Source organism: Balaenoptera physalus (assembly GCF_965194825.1).
Source record: "Balaenoptera physalus genome assembly, chromosome: 1".
Lineage (NCBI taxonomy): Eukaryota > Metazoa > Chordata > Mammalia > Artiodactyla > Balaenopteridae > Balaenoptera > Balaenoptera physalus.
The window spans coordinates 45,487,953-45,507,117 of NC_138882.1; the positions used below are offsets into that span (position 1 = coordinate 45,487,953).

General features: G+C 36.6%; 1 protein-coding gene across 8 annotated transcripts in view; it reads right to left on the minus strand.

Annotated features, from left to right (window-relative positions):
- HMCN1 (hemicentin 1) overlaps window positions 1-19,165 on the minus strand; it is a 507,647-nt gene that overhangs the window by 128,414 nt on the left and 360,068 nt on the right. For all 8 annotated transcript variants that reach the window (XR_014266656.1, XM_082472452.1, XM_082472453.1 and 5 more), the window contains 10 exons: window positions 18,427-18,621; window positions 16,846-16,959; window positions 12,355-12,542; window positions 10,681-10,777; window positions 4,419-4,580; window positions 3,561-3,674; window positions 3,246-3,448; window positions 2,871-2,952; window positions 2,630-2,761; window positions 1,805-1,954 (listed from right to left, as the gene is read on the minus strand). Coding sequence is in view for 7 of the 8 variants with exons in the window: in XM_082472452.1 (XP_082328578.1) it covers window positions 1,805-1,954; window positions 2,630-2,761; window positions 2,871-2,952; window positions 3,246-3,448; window positions 3,561-3,674; window positions 4,419-4,580; window positions 10,681-10,777; window positions 12,355-12,542; window positions 16,846-16,959; window positions 18,427-18,621 (1,437 nt within the window). In the remaining variant the exon portion in view is untranslated. The remainder of the gene's footprint in view (window positions 1-1,804; window positions 1,955-2,629; window positions 2,762-2,870; window positions 2,953-3,245; window positions 3,449-3,560; window positions 3,675-4,418; window positions 4,581-10,680; window positions 10,778-12,354; window positions 12,543-16,845; window positions 16,960-18,426; window positions 18,622-19,165) is intronic.

The following is a 19,165-nucleotide window of genomic DNA, read 5'->3' on the forward strand; positions in this document are numbered from 1 at the left end:
TGGAAAAGAATATTTTAAAAAAAAGAATGTATATAGATGTATACCTGACTCACTTTGCTGTAGAGCAGAAATTAACACAACATTGTAAATCAACTATACTTCAACAAAAAGAAATATTGACTAAAAAAAAAGAAATAATGTGTAATAAAAATATTGACAGTAGTATAAGACAGAAACACATTTTAATTCTTTCTAAATAATTATAGTGGTGTGCTGGAGGCAGCTCACACCAGCTTGCAAGAGCCAATTTTGCACATCTTTCCTACTCCATGTTCGGTGCCATCATATTCGTACCTTGAAATGGGCCACTGTGGGAATACTTACACCATAGAAACTGACAAATGATTGGTTACAAATCAAGACCTTTTTGTCTGCAGAGTCAACTGTTAAACATTTACCAGCACATTGCTATATAATATCTCCAAATCTCATTTTAGTCGTCCAGAAGATGATAATAATTATATCAAATTTGTACAATTTAGAAGTTGAATCAAGAATGTAAATGAGACATCCTATAACAAGTATATAATATAGGAAAAGCACAGACTAGGCCCTATGTGTATATACAATTTCTAGTCCTAAGACATAATAGCATATATAAAAAGTCTGGCAAAATGTTTGGTCACACCACATATCGCATGATTGGCATCTCTTATTATTAGTGCATTAAACATAATTAAACATGCAATTTCTGACACTGAATCTCTGAATAGCAGTTTTTCCCTTTTTACTTCTGAAATCTTAAAGCATCACTAATAGGAGAAACCACTGTTACTCATCAACATCTTAATTTTTCTTTAATTTCAGTTTTTAGGTGGTGGGTTTTAACTAATCTTATTGTGATCACTTTGCAATATATACATATATCAAGTCATTATGTTGCACACCTTAAACTAATACAGTGTTATACGTCAATTATATCTCAATAAAACTGGAAAAAAATTTCAATTTTCTGGAGTTAGCTTTAACAGAGCTTGCAACGGGTAGATAATACATATTCACAATTGCATTTATAACTGATGAGAAATTCTTTTCAGTAACTATAATAAAATTGGCAAAAGCAAGCATTTCAACTTAGTTTCAAGTTAGACTTCCATTTCAATTTAAGCATTAGGCCAAAAGTAATACCCCAAAGGTTTGCTGAAAATCAAAAGGATGCAAGTTCTCCCTGCAGTGCTCAATTCTATGCTGGAACATAGTAGATGTTAATTAAATATTTCTTGGATGAATCAATGCTCCTTATTCCAAAATAGTATAAGATTCATGATTATTTAAGCTCACCTAATCCTTGGCCAGCAATTAGAACATATTTAAACTCTTCATGAGATAAATCTTACTTATCTATATAAATAGGAAGAGACCTATAGGCTTAGCATCAAAATAAGTTATTCCAGTTTTAAATAAACAAGTAATTCAATAGAATATATACTATAGGAAGGTAAACATTTCAGGAAACATGAAAAAAAAAAGATTTTGAAATTTCTACTATTCTTTTCTCCACATTTATGTCCATTTTCATGAAAATACTATCTACTGGCAAATGTAGGACAGAAAATTGACAGTATTTTTTGTTTATCTAATGATGTTTTGTAAGTCAAATCATTGTGCTGTGCACCTTAAATTATACGGTTCTTTATATCACTTATATCTCAATAAATTGGAAAAGAAATAAAATATCCAAAACATGCAAAAAAGAGATATTTTGAATCCATCATAAATGATCTATTTAGATGTACTCTTATTTTGTACTATAGACAGAATGTAATAAAGAAACTGAAGACAGATCAGAGTGTACCACACATACCTTGAATTGAAAGAATGTAATTTTTCTGTGCTTTTCCCTCCATATTTGATGCAATACATGTATAGTTTCCACTGTCTGAATGCTGAGACCGGGCAATTTGGAGTTTGCTACCTCCCGACAAAATATGAACTTCAAGTGAGTCAGAATTTTCTTGAGGTAGAAACAAAGCAAAACAAAACATAAAAAAGCTTTTATGTTAACATCTCTACAAGTCACTGTAAAAATGTCTTACTTTATGTGACAAATGCATTTTTTTAAGTTTTTCCCTTGTACTTTGATTTTAAAGGACAGCCTTTTTTTGAAAATGGAAAGGAGAAAAATCTCTGTAAAATGAAGAATCCTTTTGTAGGGCTTCCCTCGTGGTGCAGTGGTTAAGAATCTGCCTGCCAATGCAGGGGACACGGGTTTGAGCCCTGGTCTGGGAAGATCCCACAGGCCGCGGAGCAACTAAGCCTGTGCCACAACTACTGAGCCTGCGCTCTAGAGCCCGCGAGCCACAACTACTGAAGCCCGCGCGCCTGGAGCCTGTGCTCCGCAACAAGAGAAGCCAGCACACTGAGAAGCCCGTGCACCGCAACAAAGAGTAAACCCCACTCACTGCAACTAGAGAAAAGCCCACGCGCAGCAACAAAGACCCAACGCAGCCAAAAATAAAAATAAATTAAAAAAAAAAAAAAGAATTCTTTTGTAAGTTTATATTACAGTACATTAGGCTTTATGAACTAAACACAGCTATGTGCGTAATACTGAAAATGTGCTAGTTTATTAACGTAGTGAATCAAGAGCAAAAGAAAACAGTCATAAAAGAATGCACAGCTACATTACCTATGGGTTTGTGGTTCTTTAACCATGCTATCATGGGAGGTGGGATTCCAGTGGCATCACATGTTAAAGTCACAGGATTGCTGATTGTCTCCACAATGACTTCTTTTTCAGGCCCTTCAATACTGGGTGGCACTGTAAAAAGACAGAAGAAAATCATGTGTCCTCATTAAGTTAATTCAGGATACTTTCTTTCATTTGCATATCTGGGGGAAAAAGACTTATATTAGAGGCAGATGCTCACCATATACATTGAGGTGGAAATTTTTATCATCCCGTCCTGCTACATTTATAGCTCTACATACATACTGGCCTGTGTCAGATACCTAAAAGAAAAAGATACTATTGTATGTGCTCCATTAAGTTATAGATGACCAATCACACCGCTCGAGTGTAGATTAAATCATCAGTCATCTTTATGCTTAAATGCCCCAGTCCTAATTGCCTTCTACAATCCTGCTTTTTTTTTAAATGAAAAATGAGGATAATGGCATTGATGATGTTATTTTTTAAATGAAAATAATTTTTCACTGTAGTAAGGGGAATATGCAACTTCCAATTCTCCCTTCCATAATCCCACCAAGGAGTCATGGCACACAAACAAGAATAAAAGATGCACCTCAGCTTTCGTGATGTGCAGCATTTGTCCATCGGCCAAAATCTCCAGCTGAGTAGACTCTGTTAGCATCCGCCCATTCTTATACCAGGTGATGACTGGAGGTGGGACAGCATTCGATTCACACTCCAATGACACTGAGGTGCCCTCTCTTACATTAACTACAGAAAGAGATTCGCTGCCATGATCTTTAATGCTTGGGGGCACTGAAGGAAGAAAATAAGAACAGAGGATTTTTTTTTCATAGAATGCTCAGATAGAAAATATCTAATACCAGTTTAAAAATGAAAAAATCTTATGAAAAAAGTATAAGCAAACCATAAACAGTCAGGGAAACTTTTTTCTTGCTTTCACCAGCTTGGTTGATAGCTATACAAGTGTATTCACCACCATCAGATACCTTGGCCCGGATAATTTGTAAAGTTCGACCACCTGTGGGCAAATATAATGCAAACTGAAGTTTGGTACAGAGGTTGTTGTAATAACTACCTTATCAATAAGATAAATAGCAAAATATATCCTTACCCTTAGAGGAAAATCTAAGCATAGATAGAAGCATATAGAAGCATTTCATATACAAAATGAAAGAATTTAATCAGTTTCCTTTGATCCTTTCATTACTATTTATTCTACTTCCTTATAAAAGAAGAAATTAATAAAATTTTCTCTCCAGTAACCAAACACGGATAATAGAACTGTTTCATATAGATTCTAGTGAGCAAACCATAATTGTACTATAGTCAGTATATGTCAACAAGTATTTCTGGGTTTAAATCCCCCACAGTGCAGAAGTGGCTGTCCGTCTGTTAGTCTGTCTACTGATATTAATCTATCCTCAAGGAGCTTTAGGATCAATTGAAAACAACCAGTGATTTTATCCAATGAAAGCACTATTTACTAGTCTATCACCCCCAAGTAATTGCTAAGCAGTTCTGTTCCTAAATTTCATAATTTCTTGAAGTAGACCTTGTTACTGTACATTCCCACTGAAATCACAAAGTCTTTACAGTCTTATCCTAATGGCCCCAAATGGCTGAAGAGAGGCATTTAATGTGAACAAATAAATGCAGCAAGACAAAAGTTTGGAAAGAGACTAAGTTGAAATGCCATTTGTATTAAAAATAAAGAAAAATGAGAAAGTGTTGCCCACTTCATAAAGAGTTCTAAGTTCCTTACCGGGCACAATGAGAGCATTTGTGTTTAGCTTGATAGGCTGTTCATTCTTGAGCCAGCTGAGATCAGGAGGTGGAAAACCGGAGACCTCACAGGTCAAAGAGATGAAATTGTTCACCACAACAGTGAGATTTTCAGGGTTAGGACCAATGACACTTGGAGGAACTATAATAGTAAATATATTAAGAGTGAAATATATTGGTGTTAATAGTAAACATATTAAAAGTGAAAAGTGATATTATCAGTAATACATATTCCAATTTATTAATATAAGCCCAACCACTGTACTCTGCTAAAGCACTGAGTTAATGATACTGTTAATTATTTACCTTTCTTCTTAGAATTCCCTAATGCCTTCATCAAACTCATGTCCATCAGTTTTGTTTTTCCCAATTGAAACAATACTAGAATTTTCAGACAGAATTATTCTGCATTTTATTTGTAAAATGTAGTTGCCAGTTCCTAAGATGGTTTTGTCAATGTACACACACCTAATACTGCTTTTTATTAAATACATTTGAATATTCTTGTTTTTAATATTATATCCTAAAAGTTTTTATTTTCTTGCTTACAGAAATAATAGAGTAGACCTGTTATTTTAGGGTATCTATCAATAAATTATACAGGTTATTTCAACAATGTAAATCATTGACTTTCAAGATAAGCAGAAAATTTAAGAAATAAGCAATACAATGGCTTATTGTTCAAAACCAAAAAAGAATTCCAAAAGCAAAAGCAGTACAGAGAAAAAGTGGAGTAAAAAAGCATAAGGTTAATAATGCAATGCCAATTATGCATGTTAAAACACATGCAGATGGAATAATAGATTTTTTACAAGAACACATGCACGTGGAAGGAATAACATCGTACATATTTGAATGGTTTCTATGTGGGGGGTGGGAATAGGAGCGAGGAATGAGCATAAAAATGAGTGAATACATTAATGAATGAAAACATTAATAAATAAAGGCAGAGGTGGGTTTTGCTCAGGCCAATGAAGATAGTAAGACATGAAGTAAAGAACACAACTAATGTTAACACTCTATTATTATATTATACTCTCTCTATATTATACTCTCTATGTTACATTATACTCTTTTATATTAAGACTGAGGTCTTCAAATAGCATCAAAAACAAAAACAAAAGATCAAAAGGCAAAATTGCTTTTTAAATTTTACTCGGTTTTTTTATCCACCAATTTTCATATTCATTCATTCACTCATTTATCAAATATTTATTAAATACCTACTGTATTTCAGATGTGCTAAGTGCTGATACAGTATGAAAAATGCAATAGATAATATCTATAAAGAATTAATAATTTGGTGATAGTGACAGACATTGAACAAAAAATAACAGCTAACATTTTTTTGAGTGGTTATGCTGTGCCAGGCACTGAACCAAACGCTTCATGTATACCATTTCATTGGAGGCTCAGAAACCTTATGTGTTAGATACAGTTCTTATCCTCTTATTTATTATAGATGAGCAAGCTGAGACAGAGAAAGGTTAGCATCTTGCCTAAGGTTTCACAGTTAGATACTGGAAGAAACTGGAAGACTGCTGTCTGGCTCTAGAGCCCTGTTCTTAGCCATTGTCCGATACTGCCTAGTAATTACAAGTGTGATGAGTGTGAGTGTCAATCAGAAGACTAGGGTGACAACAGGGAAATAACCTAGTTTGGGGGTCAGGAGGAAGAAGTGACATATAAAAAGATGCTGAAGTATGACCAGGAATAAGCTAAGCGGAAGACAGATAATGGATGTGTCTTTCAGAAAGAAGGCATGGCACATACAAAGGCCCAAATGGGGAAAAGAACATGGCACCAGAAGGTTGACATGACCAGAGTCTGAAGAGCAAGGCTGCTGGGGAGTAAGGTGGAGAAGGCAAAGATTAAAGGACTAAATAGTATAAAATCCTAGAGGGTCTTCTGGGCATCATTAGAATGCTGAAATAACAGCCTAAGGAAAGGAAAGCGGAAGAGTGGTTTACTCAAAAATTAGCTTAAAAGGTATCCATCTGGCCACAGTGGAGGGAACTGGAGAGAAGGCTAGAAGGGACTCAGAAAGACCAGTTAGGAGACTATTGCTGTAATAAGTGCAAAAGATGATAATGCTATGCCTAGGATGGTGTCAGAAAGGACAGAAAAGTGAGTGGATCCAGAATATTATGTAGGTAGAATATTTAGGACTCAATACTTTGGGGGTGAGTTTTAAGGAGGAGGAGGAATCAAGGACGACATTCATTTTACTGGCTCAAACAATGCGAAGATGGTGATGCCGTTTACTGAGACAGAGATCCCTGGAGGAGGAACACATTTTTGGGAAAAGGTAATGAGCTCAGTTATATACACATGGTCTTAGAGTGACTATTAGGCATTTGTGTCAATAAGAAGTACAGGACTTCCCTGGTGGCGCAGTGGTTAAGAATCCGCTTGCCAATGCAGGAGACACGGGTTTGAGCCCTGGTCCGGGAAGATCCCACATGCCGCGGAGCAACTAAGCCCGTGTGCCAAACTACTGAGCCTGTGCTCTGGAGCCCGTGAGCCACAACTACTGAGCCTGTACGCCACAACTACTGAAGCCCGCGTGCCTAGAGCCCGTGCTCCACAACAAGAGAAGCCACCGCAATGAGAAGCCCGCGCGCTGCAATGAAGAGTCACCCACGCTCACCGCAACTAGAGAAAGCCCCCATGCAGCAACGAAGACCCAACGCAGCCAAAAATAAATATAAAAAAATAATAAATAAATTAAAAAAAAAATAAGAAGTACATATTTGAACAGAAGAGTCTAGAGTTCCTGAGGTGGCCCTGGCTGAAAATAAAAATTTGGAAACTATTTTGCACATAGATGGTATCTGAAATTTGGGAATTCATAAGATCACATAGGAAAAGAGTGGGAAGAATAAAGTCTAGAGCTTGGAAAACTAAAGTGTAATAGTCAAGTAGAGAAGGAGGAACTGGCAAAGACAACTGGGAATGCGAGACTGGAAAGGCAAGATATCAATAAGGGGTGTGGGCATCACAAAAGCCAAAGGAACAGAATTTTTGAAAAACATAGTCAAATGCTCAAGAATGTTGAATGCTCAGAAGTAAGAAAGATAAAGCCTGAAAATGCCTGTTGGACTTCTGATGTCATTTCATGAATTCAGTGAGCAGTTTCATTGGAGTTGGGGTGAAATCCGGTGAGCAGTGGTGGGAGGAGTGAGGAAAAGGAGACAGTAAATACAAACGGCTGTTAGAGAAGGTTGCTTTGAAATGGGGGAAAAAGAGAAGGAGGCCGCTGAAGAGAAAGACTAGGTCTAAGGGAGAGTTGTTTTGGGGTTTTTTTGTTTGTGTTTTTGGTTTTGTTTTAAGAGGCAAGAGACGAGTAAATTTAAGTGCTCTCGGGAAGGAGCCAGTAAAAGTGTGAATTTCAATACTGGAGAGGAAGAGAGGAGATTGTGAGATTTTTGAGGAGGCGGTCGCCAGGGATGTAGAGTCAAGTCAGTCTTTAGAAGGTAGAGGAATGCTCCCATCTTGTGTTGTAACGGAAGGAAGAAATGGCAGCATCACATGCAGCTAATATTCTCATTTTGATGGTAGGAATTTGAAGTGGTTTCAGCCATATGCCTTCTCTTTTCCCCGTAAAACAGGAGGTAAGGGCACTGACTGAGTGAAAGTGAGAGGTGACTGTGATTGACTGAATGTTTGTGTCCCCCCAAAATTCATATACTAAAGCCCTCTCAGTGTGGTTGTATTTGAAGATGGGGCCTTTAAGGAAGTAAGAAAAGATAAATGAGGTCATAAAGATGGGGCACTCATCCTATAGGATTATTGTCATTATAAAAAGAGACACCTGAGAGCTTCCTTGCTTTCTCTGTCCATGCGTGCTCAGTGGAAAGGCCTTGTGAGGACAAAGTGGCCATCTGCAAGCGAGAAAGAGCCTTCACCAGAAATTGAACCCTGCTGGAACCTTGATGTTGGACTTTCCAGCCTCCAGAATGGTGAGAAAATAAACTCCTATTGTTTAAGCCGTGCAGTCTCTGGTATTTTGTTAATGGCTGCCTGAGCTAAGACAGGGGCCATCTGACATTCAAGAAGGTATGAGTCACTATGGAGTAGAGCCATGAAGAGGCAGTATAACGGGCTCATTTCAAGCGGGATCTATGAATTTATCATAACACCAATATTCCTGACACCAAGAGTTCCTCTAGCCATAGTTAGCTACCTAGGTGCAGGTATGGAATTCGGTGAGAGGTAATACAGAAAAGCAGCTAAGTTTAAAGCCTCTGGAATCAGACTACCTGAAGCTAAAATCCTGGTTCTGTATTTGCCAGCTGTGTAACTTTGGGCGTGTTACTGAATCTCACTGAGCCTCAGCTTTTTTATCTGTAAAAGAGGTATAAAATAGTACCAACCACCTGGGGTTATTGAGATAATTAAGTAAAATAACATATATAAAACACCTGGCACAGCACTTGGTCGGTATCAAGCAGTCAGTGTGTTGTGTTGTTACATGCAGAGTTGAGCCTTTATTGAGCAAGAGCGCTGAGAAGGCGTGGGCTAAGAGAAGTGATTGATGTGCTGGTCCATGAAAGTTAAACTGGATGTGAAGGCAAGTAAAGACACAGAGGGTTGAAAAAAAAACTGGGAGGTCAACAGACTGAAGGTTAGGGTCCAAAAGAAGCAAGCGATATTGTACAGGGAGATAACAAATGGTGTGGTTTTAAGTGAAAACAATTTAAATTGTTTCTCCCCCACATGAATTTTCCAATATTTAAGTATGGGTTCCTGGCTGCAGGCAGGAGCTCAAGACACTGTTAACCAGTAAAAGAGAAACCCCTCCTCCTGAACTCCAATTCTCAATAGTAAACACGAGTGGCTTCTGCCTCTCAAGTCACGCAATGCTCCTACTTCAGGTGTTTTTCCTATGCATTACAAAGAGGAAATGGATATGAAGGAAATATAATAAAGGAACAACAAATATTTATTTAGCAACTACCATGACTCTAGGCTAGGTTTAGGAAGACCAAGGTCCGTAAGAAATGACCATTTGCCTATAGCATTTGTAATAAAGTTATGGGGTAGAGGTGAAGATACAGACGTATAAAGATAACAAGGTAGCATATGTAACTGCTAAAACTGGGGTATTTACAAGATGCTTTTGATCACATAAAGGAGGAAAAATTAATTCTGCCTTGTGGAATCAGGAAAAATGATCAACATTTTTATTTTTCAACATTTATTCTACTGTACTTTACAGATTAGATTACAAATTAGATTACAGATTACTTAGATTAGTACAGTATACTTTCACAATGATTATATTTGTTTAATTTATTCTTCTGGGGAATTCATAACACATTTCTTCTATTTTGGTCAGATTTACTCAAAAAAAACTTGCTAAGCACTGGCAATAAAAAAAGATAAGAGTGCTTCAAATATCTGTTACACAAACACCAAACATTGCTGGACATCAATACTCCCTACATACCACACCAAAAAAGAATATCCATTATACTAAATAAAAGTCTTTTGAAGGAAGAAATTTTTCACTAATGTCAAATTTCAGCTATTTCCAAAATGAGCTAGAATTTTGTATATGAATCACATGTTTAAAGAAAATCTTTTATAATAATTGTTCAGCATTTCCAATATTCTGGAAGCAGCTGTTCATGATGAAAATAAAACTATGGCTGACATCTAACTGCTTTTTTAGCAAAAAGTTAGTATTTATGGAGTGTTTAGCATTTATTGAGAACTTCGAATCTAATAAATAAATTAGGTGTACTGATGGTTTTCAGGAATTATTTAACTCTATAAAGTTACTTTTTCTTCTTCAGGAAGTATATTACATACCGGAGGGTGTAACTCAACATGAATTCTACAATTGAGGACAGAAACTGGTTCCAAGCAGGCCCAGTGGGTAACCTTTTATGGGTAGAAGAGCTACATTTGGTTCTAACTTGATATAAACTTGTAATCTTTGGGATTTCAAATTGTGATTTTTTTTTTTTTTTTTTTTTTTTTTACTTTTAAATATGTAGGAGTAACTATTTTTTCTTAAGGGACTGAAATAATATAAAAACAGACTCCCTAAAAGATTTGTACTTTATAAATCGCACCAGCTGTGGTAGAAAGAAAGAAGGGGAAAGGTTGAATGAATGCAGGCTCCACACATTGTTCAAGTTAAAAAATGCAAAATAAGCCTACATAATCTAAAATACAGTTTTCCTGCTTTTCCAAGCATACTCTAACAGATGTTTTTGGAACTGAGCTCTTACCATGAACATTGAGGTTAAAATATTTTTTGGCACTTCCAGCTGTGTTCTCAGCAATACACACATACCTGCCGATATCTGTTATTTGAGTGTTTAGAATCTAAGGAAAAAAATGAAGAAATTCCAACTGAAATTTTTTTATAAAGCAACTTGTCAATTTTTGAGAATAAACAAAACATACTCTTTCTAGCTAATGCCAGATCAGCATAGGAAAAAAATGTTGTACATAATAGTGCTGATGCTGGTTTTTATTAGTCAGGTCAATCAAATAAATATTTATAAAGATTCCTAATCAGAAAAGGCAAATGTATACATACTTGTATATTGGCTATGAAAAGTCCCAAATCATTCTCCCACTTTCCTATCTACATCCCTGGCAGTGTGACTGTGAATCTTCTCCCATCAGGGAGTGGAGTAAAGATGTAGAATTTGTGTTGGCCTTGTGACCGGCTTTGACCAACAGAGTGTGATGGATGTGACAGTCTTCCATTTCAAACCTAGACCATGTGCACCCTGCCACCACCACTGTGTGAGGAAACCAGGACTAACCTGCTGGAGGGTGAGAGATCATGTGGGAAGAGTCAGCCTTGTTATTGCAGCTGAGGTCCCAGATACGTACAAAGAGCCCAGCCAAGATCAGCAGAGCCACGGATTCAATCCACAGCATGCAGACACTTGAGTAAGCCTTGCCGAGACCAGAAGAATCACCCAGCCAACCAGAAAGCTTGTGAGCTAAATAAATGCTTATTGTTTTAAGTTGTTTGGAGTGGTTTGTTTTATGTAGCAAGAGTTAGTTAATATAGCAGTTATATTTTCTTTTTTTCATTATACAGAAATTTCTATCCATCTATATATCTTTTGGCCCTAGCCAACAGAAATATTTAAGTATTTAGATAGAGGTTGTATGAGCATCAAAAAGAAAGTCATGGTGTTCAGAAGATACTTTGAGAATTAAAGGTTATTTACAAGCAGTGAAACTCATACTTTTTTTTTTTTTTTAATAAAGAACTCCATGGAATAGGTCCTGTGTTGGATACACTGATGATTAGATTCTTGGGCTTATATAACATCATTCATGTTTGGGAAATAATTTCTTAAGTTGCATCCTAACAAAAGAGTTGGTGTTATTTCTACAAGTGCCTATCTTCCTTTTAAGACCCTTGAAAACAAAAATATAGACATGCCCATTAGTGAACAACAACTCAGGATATTTATGTGGTTTCCATTATTATTTATTATCAATTCTTTGCCAACAGAGGACAAATTTTAATCTACAGGGAATCTTAAACCATCTAGAATTTAATCATCAGAAATCTGCAATGGAAAGAATTGTAATAATTTGGTTTTTATCACAGAGGCCATATTGTAGTAAATTTAGGTGTGTGTGTGTGTGTGTGTGTGTGTGTGTGTGTGTGTGTGTGTGTGTGTGTGTGTGTGTGTGGTGTGCTGAATGTACAGATAATCTCTGGAAGAATTCACACAAAACTTAACGGTGGTTACCTTTGATAGTGAGAAAAGAATGAGTAAGAAGAATTTTATTTTATATATCCTTTTTATGATTAGTTATTTTTGCCAATATTTATAAACCAAGACAAATTATTTTTAAAAGCAAAAAAGACAATTATTATAAAATACAAAGTCAAATAGCTATTTTTAAATTAGATTTTTTACTTTTACCTGCAGAATTCTTCCATTAGATAGAAATTTATGATGCTCATCTTCTAGCAAGAACTGCCCATCTTTTTGCCAGGAATTTCTCGGCGTGGGGCTGCCACTGGATAAACACTCCACCAGCATGCTCTTGTTCACCAGCACGGTGACCTCTTCAGGGAGATCGCTGTCTGCTCCCTGGATAACTGGTGGCACTAATAAGTGATTGCAACAGAGAGATAACGACAGGAAACAGGGTCTTTTCTGAATTATTCTAGTTTTCTGACAATTTAAAAAAGTTTGGGATAATAGAGGAACAAAAGTGGAAGAGGAATCCATGATTCTGAAGTAACACTTTACACTAATAAATTAGGGGGGGGGTGATAAATCTATGTGAATTTGGGTTTATTCTCTTCCCTTTCTTTACCTATCCTGGACTAACCCCTCCCATAGCTTCCTTCGCATTTAGGTTAATCCCAATTCTTCCCCAATATATCTTGTCTAGTTTCTGTCTCAGCCCCTTCCATGGTGCCCTCTGGGTTTGCAAGCACACATGCAAGTGGCATCTGCACAAATTAACAGTTAAGTCTACTTGGTCATCTAGACAAGCCAGGTAAATCTTTAAAGTGTATTTGAAATGTACAGGTTTGGTCTCATTTGCAAGGGAATTGTCTGGGTTACTCAAAGTGTGTTTCCCCAGCCTCGGTATCAGCGGAATCACGATAAGCATCACCTGGGAGCTTGGCTAGAAATGCAGATTTTGGGGTCTGACTGAGCCTTCTTTAGTTGGCATCCCTAGGAGAGTCAAAGAAGTTTGTGTTTTAACAAACTCTCCACGTGACCGTTATGCATGCTAGAGTTTGGGAAGCCATGCTCTAGATCTTTCTACATATTTTCATTCTCATTTAAAACAATAATACAGGATCAATCCAGGTTCATGCCCACCTGATGTTAGACTAGTCAGTTATGAAAAAACACATACTATCTGTAGAATTTTTTAAAAAATGGAAATGTTAAACCAGGAATGCATGTGTTGGCTGGTTCTGTAAATGTAGAAATTCATTTTCAAAACGAATAATCACTTTGTTTTGCTTTGAAAGCTTAGGTATTTTGTTTTACTCTCTTAAAATGTACCATATCTTTATCAATCAGTAAAGAATGTATGTTTAATGCAGATGCCTTCTTGTAGTATTTGGGTCTCTCCAAAACTAAACTGAAAGTCTATAAAGTAAATAATCAAGGCTACAAGGCCCCATAATAAAATTTCAGTGTTATTTTGAATGTAAACTTTCACATTCAAAATTAGATGATTTTTGCTGTACTTTACATAACATAGAATATATAGCTTGAACTGCAGATTAGTAAATAATAAACTTGAATTTCAGATTAAATGAGGCTATCAGTACCTCCATACCATGAAAACAAATCAAATGAAATGTTGGGACATAAAGATTCAATGTTTTCTTCAACTTTTACCTGGAGCTGAATCATTAGGAGCTACCAGGAGATGCACTACAGGCCCAAGGTCTGACCTGTAGAGGCCTCCACCAAAGCTCTTTGCTCTGACCTGCCCTCCAGCTGGATTACACCTCTCAGAATTGTTCTTAGTGGCACTTAGGAGGTGAGCATCAAACATTGTGAAGTATTCCTAATTTAGACAGACTTTGTGGGCTGTTTTTCTTGCTTTGTTCGTACTTCTCTAAATTCATCTCCAACATGCTTTCCAACCTCCTCCTAATTAAAAATAACAGACTGAAGACATGAACATCTCCCTTTGACAACCAATCCCTAAATTCCATTTCAATTTAACCAAATTCCAGTTCTTCCCAACCTATAATATCTTGCTACTTTATCAGATCCTTCCACTCAGTCCTAAACTAAACTCCTTCCAAACTTAGGTCAAATTAAGCCAGGTGGTCTAAGATATTCCTTCACTGCTCTTGATGATGTTAGCACTGATTTTAATTGTCTTCTTATCACTACCTTGTAGACTTTCAAATCTATGTTGATGACCCATCCCACCCTAGTTTCACCTCTACCCCACTTCAGCCAGCCACCGACTGTCATACCTTGGACCATTCAACATAAACACTTCTGCCCTTTGCAAGTTCATAAGCTCCCTGAAGAAGGTCTGATGTCTACGGTATTCACTGCTGTATCCTCAGTGCCTGGCACAGTGCCTGGCACAGTGCCTGGCACACAGTGAGTGATCAATAGATATTTGTCAAATAAATGAATTTTGAATTCTTGTGTTTTCTCTATTTCACATCTTTTCAGGCTTCCTTCATAAGCTGGCTTTTTGTTTGTGCTGAAAACTCTAGCCCTTCCACTCCTCCCCCTTACAATCAATCTATCAGCCTTCCTGCAAGCCCATTTTTCCTCTTCTTCTGCCTAGGTCTCAGAGTGGGTCATTTCAGTGATGCTCTGTCTCACTGCACATACTATGACCCTTACCCTCCAGTGCTTCCACAAAGTGTACCTTTGTTACCTTGTGGCACTGCCTCCATGGCTCCCCTCTCCCCACCCTTAGGTCACATCAACTGTTTTTTCTACCTCTGAACCTGGGCTAATGAGGGTGGGTGCAGAAAGCTATGACTAAGCCAAATAGCTCCAACTTCAGTGTTTGACTGTCTATCACACCCCCCATAGTGGCAATCTCTAAGGTTCTCTGTTTTCCACAGGCCCAAATACCAGCCCTGCCACTGTCTTTCTTCTTCTCATACTTAAGGAAAGGACTAAATACATTTGATACACATTCCCACATATTCCTTCTTACCATTCCAAGGTACGGCAATTCACTACCATGAAAGGCTAGTTGACCCCTCTCGGTTTCTTGATTGCATTTTTCCCCTGTTCTAGAACTTGCTCCATCAATCCTTGCCCCCTCCTCCCATCAACACACATACTTGAAACTTTAACTTGTCTCTTTCTGTTGGATCATTTTCCTTGGTCTGTAAGCAAGTTCAAATCTCTCTTAAATATGTTTTTTCAAACAAGCTCTTTTCTTAAAACTCTATTTCATCTCTTCCTGCCTCTTCAAAATGTCTTAAGAGTACTCTATATTTGTTTCCTTTTCTTTCTGATTATTTGCTCGATATTTATCCTTTTGTTCTGTGGCTTTGTATCACACCATACTATACATAAATTGATCTTCGGAATTTCACTAATGATTTCTTAGTTTCAAATGGCCTTTTCCTCCAGTTTTTATTTTCTTAAACTTACTTTAGCATTCCATACTAAACCCACTTCTTGATAACCTTTTCTATGCCTTGAATAGGTGATATGGTAGTTTACTACTTTTCATTAACTCCTCAGATTGTTTCTCCTCTATTTTCTTTTTCCTGTCTCCTACTTGTAAATGATCCCACAATGATTTTTTTTTTTTATCTTCTCCTAAGCTATCTATGACCCTTTCTGTTGGAAATCTCATGCCTTTGAATATCACCTGTTTGTGGATAACTCTCAACTCTATATTCTTAGTTCAATTCTCTCTCCTGTGTTGTAGTTCCATATTTCCAATGTCTCATTCAACATCTTCCTAAGTATCTTGGTATCATGCCAAATTCAATACGTCCAAAACAAAATTGACTTCCTTCTTCCCAAGTTATGTTGTTTTCCCAAATCTTCTATTTTTATTGCTCTTGCTATAATTTTCTTAATCACCCAGGATAAAAATCTCAGTGTCATCTGATACTCTCAGATAAGTGCCTAATGCTTCATATCACTTAATCACTTTCTCTGTAAAATCTTTCATACCAACTGCTTCCTATACATTCCTACTGCTACTTCTCTAGCTCATCTCCTTCTCATGGAAGCATCTATTTATTCCTGCTTCTAGTAGCAACACCTTTCTTTCCCCTTAAAGGTGCAATACTTCTTCGACTCTCAGTCCCTGCATTCATAATATGACTGTGATCCAAGGGTGGACATATATATTACGCCTTATCAATTAGGCCTCTTGGCCTCTGTAATTGGTTCAGAAATGGATATGTGAGTCACGCTTGGCCAGTTAAAGCCATGGAAATCCAATTCTGGGACTTCAGTTGTAAATACTGGATAAGAAAAGCTTTCACTTCGGATGTGAAACTAAGAAGATGTGAGATTATAGAGTTTCCAGGGGCCCGCTTGCTATCCAAAGGGATTCCCCACCTGAGAGTGATGCTAACAGAGAAAAACAAAGCCAAGAGGAAGAGAAAGGTAAAGTTTGGTGGACCTCTTTTGAGCCATAGAAGTCAGATATGACTATAGCCAGCTCTACTCTGGGACTTTTCAGGTTCATGAATCAGTGATTCTCTCTCTCTCTCTCTCTCTTTTTTTTTTAAGCTAGTTTGTTATTTGATACTTCAGGAGTCCTAACTAATGTGCTTTCAATTTGTATAAGGCAGCTCCCTGGGAAAGCTATCAGTTTCTGATTATGTCTCTAAAATGCTTAGTGCAACATCATGCAAACATGTGTTCCTCAAAAAACTTTTGAGTGAGAGAATGCAAAACAAACAAAAAAACGAACGAAGAACTCACAGAGTACACGGACATCATACTGAAGGGAGTCTTCTCCAGCCTCATTCACAGCCACACACATATATCTCCCAGCATCTTCTACTTTAGCCCGGGGAATCTGTAACACTCGCCCTCCTGAAAATATATCCCAATACATATTTTTACTTCTCTAAATCTTAGGGTGAAAGTGATCATAAACAGAGATATAATTTTTCAGGTCTAATGACTTCATTACATTTCCTTTCAAGGCTCTTACTTCATTCAGTGTTTCAGTGTGAATCCCACATACCACATTTAGGACAAACACTGCATTATTGAAAAGTGACCCAGCATATGAATGAGACCTCCTGAGAACTAAATAGCTTGTACAGAGCAAGGGAGGAATGTCGCTCCATGGCCCTCTCACATTCCATGTGGAATGTTGCTATGTGGTGACTTCTTGCTTTTACAGTTTTGAACACATGTAAAAGAAGTGTACACTGTTGGAGGCAAGTACTGATTTGAGAAAATAATAGCCAAGGATATAAAAGGTATAAAGTATACCTTTATACATATGATCTTGAAAGAATAACTGTGTACTTTTAAACTTTTCATGTTGATGTAATATCAAACTTAGAGAAAAGTCGCAATAATTATATTAAAAATTTTACCTGTGTTTATCAATAATTTGTATTTCAATCCAATTGTTTGATCTGTCATAAAAATGTACATATTAACTTTATTTATATATATAAATGAGTAATACTCTCAAATGATTCAGAAAAAGATTGAGAGTATATTGGAGACATGATGCCCCTTCATCCTTAAATATTCATAAATATGTATTTCATTAAAACAAGGTATAATGATCAAAATCAGAAAATGTAAAATCCGTGAAAAAAGTACTATTGAACCATAGTCCATATTCAAATTTCACTATTATTACAATATTGTCTTTAATAGCTATTTTTCCCCAAGCCCAGATCCAATTTAGGATCACAGGTAGTTGTCATTTCTATCTAGTCTCTTTTCTTTTTTTGCCAAGATATTTTTTTATTTAATTGAGATGAAATTTACATACATTGGAAGGCACTGGGCTTTAAGTGTACAATCTGATAAATTTTGACAAGCCTATTTGAATGTTTGCTAAAAGTAAATAGAAGCCTTGAAAATATTATTTTCCCACAATTTAAAGATCTCCTTTTCCATCGATAAACATGTAATAACTAAAATATTTGAAACTAAAATCTTTACTATCGATTTGTGAGTAATAACTACTTGCAAATATATTCTAGAATTTATCATTAATAATGTACAGAAACAAAACTGATTATTTCATCACACTATTTAGAAAAATGGAGGCACAAGGGAGCCAAAGGACTTTCTTAAGTTGATAGAATGATCGCATAGTAGATATGAAAATTAACTAGGTATTCTATCCTATGTCAGATTCTCAGCCTAGGCTCTCCTAGCTTGAAGCTACATAGATACCAATGGCATTCAGTATCCTGTGTCAGTTAAATTACAAGGCCAGAAAGTCAATCAATTTGACTGGTCTAATAAATGAGAAGAAACACATTTGACAGAGATTCAGATTTTCATCCTGTTCCTAGCAATCTTTACCTGGTAAAATCAATACTCTATCACTTGAGGTCAGAGGGTGGCCATCTTTATACCATGTCAGTGTAGGAGGAGGAGCAGCGTTTGTCTCACAGTAAAGAGAGATGGGATTGTTGATGATCACATCCTTGGCTTCACCACTCCTGCCAGTATCCAGCATGTTTCCTATTTCCCAGAGCTTGTGAAAACTTGGAGGAACTATGGAGAAAAGACATGAAATTTTGGACTCATGTAAATGACAGTGTCAATCCATTAAAGAAAGATCTTGGTGGTATTTTCACAAGAGTGATTCGTACATGTAATAAATTAGACAATGTGAAAATATTTTCAAGTACTTATACACCTACCAACTTAGCCCTTGGCTAAAAAAAGTAGCAGACAGAAGTCAGAGCTGGTTCTCCAGTGGAAGAGCAAGAAGTATGGAGCTCAGAATGCTGTGCTCATGCTTTGCTCTCCATTCCTGTTCAAAGGCTCTAGCATTTAGAAGATAAAATGTCCTGCTCTCAGGAAGGACCTACTATAATAAACATGGCTAAAGAATATGATCATAGCAGGGAAAACTAATTTTGAGAAATCATTAAAAAATACTGGCTCAATAGAGCATTTCCCAATGATTTGTCTTATTCAGAAAACTAAAGAAGTTATGCAGCCAAGATGAATAAGTCTATTAAAAAATATAATGGGACATTCTCAAAGTTTTCTGGGTGACAAGTATGAACTTTCTAGAAGGTAATTTGCCTGT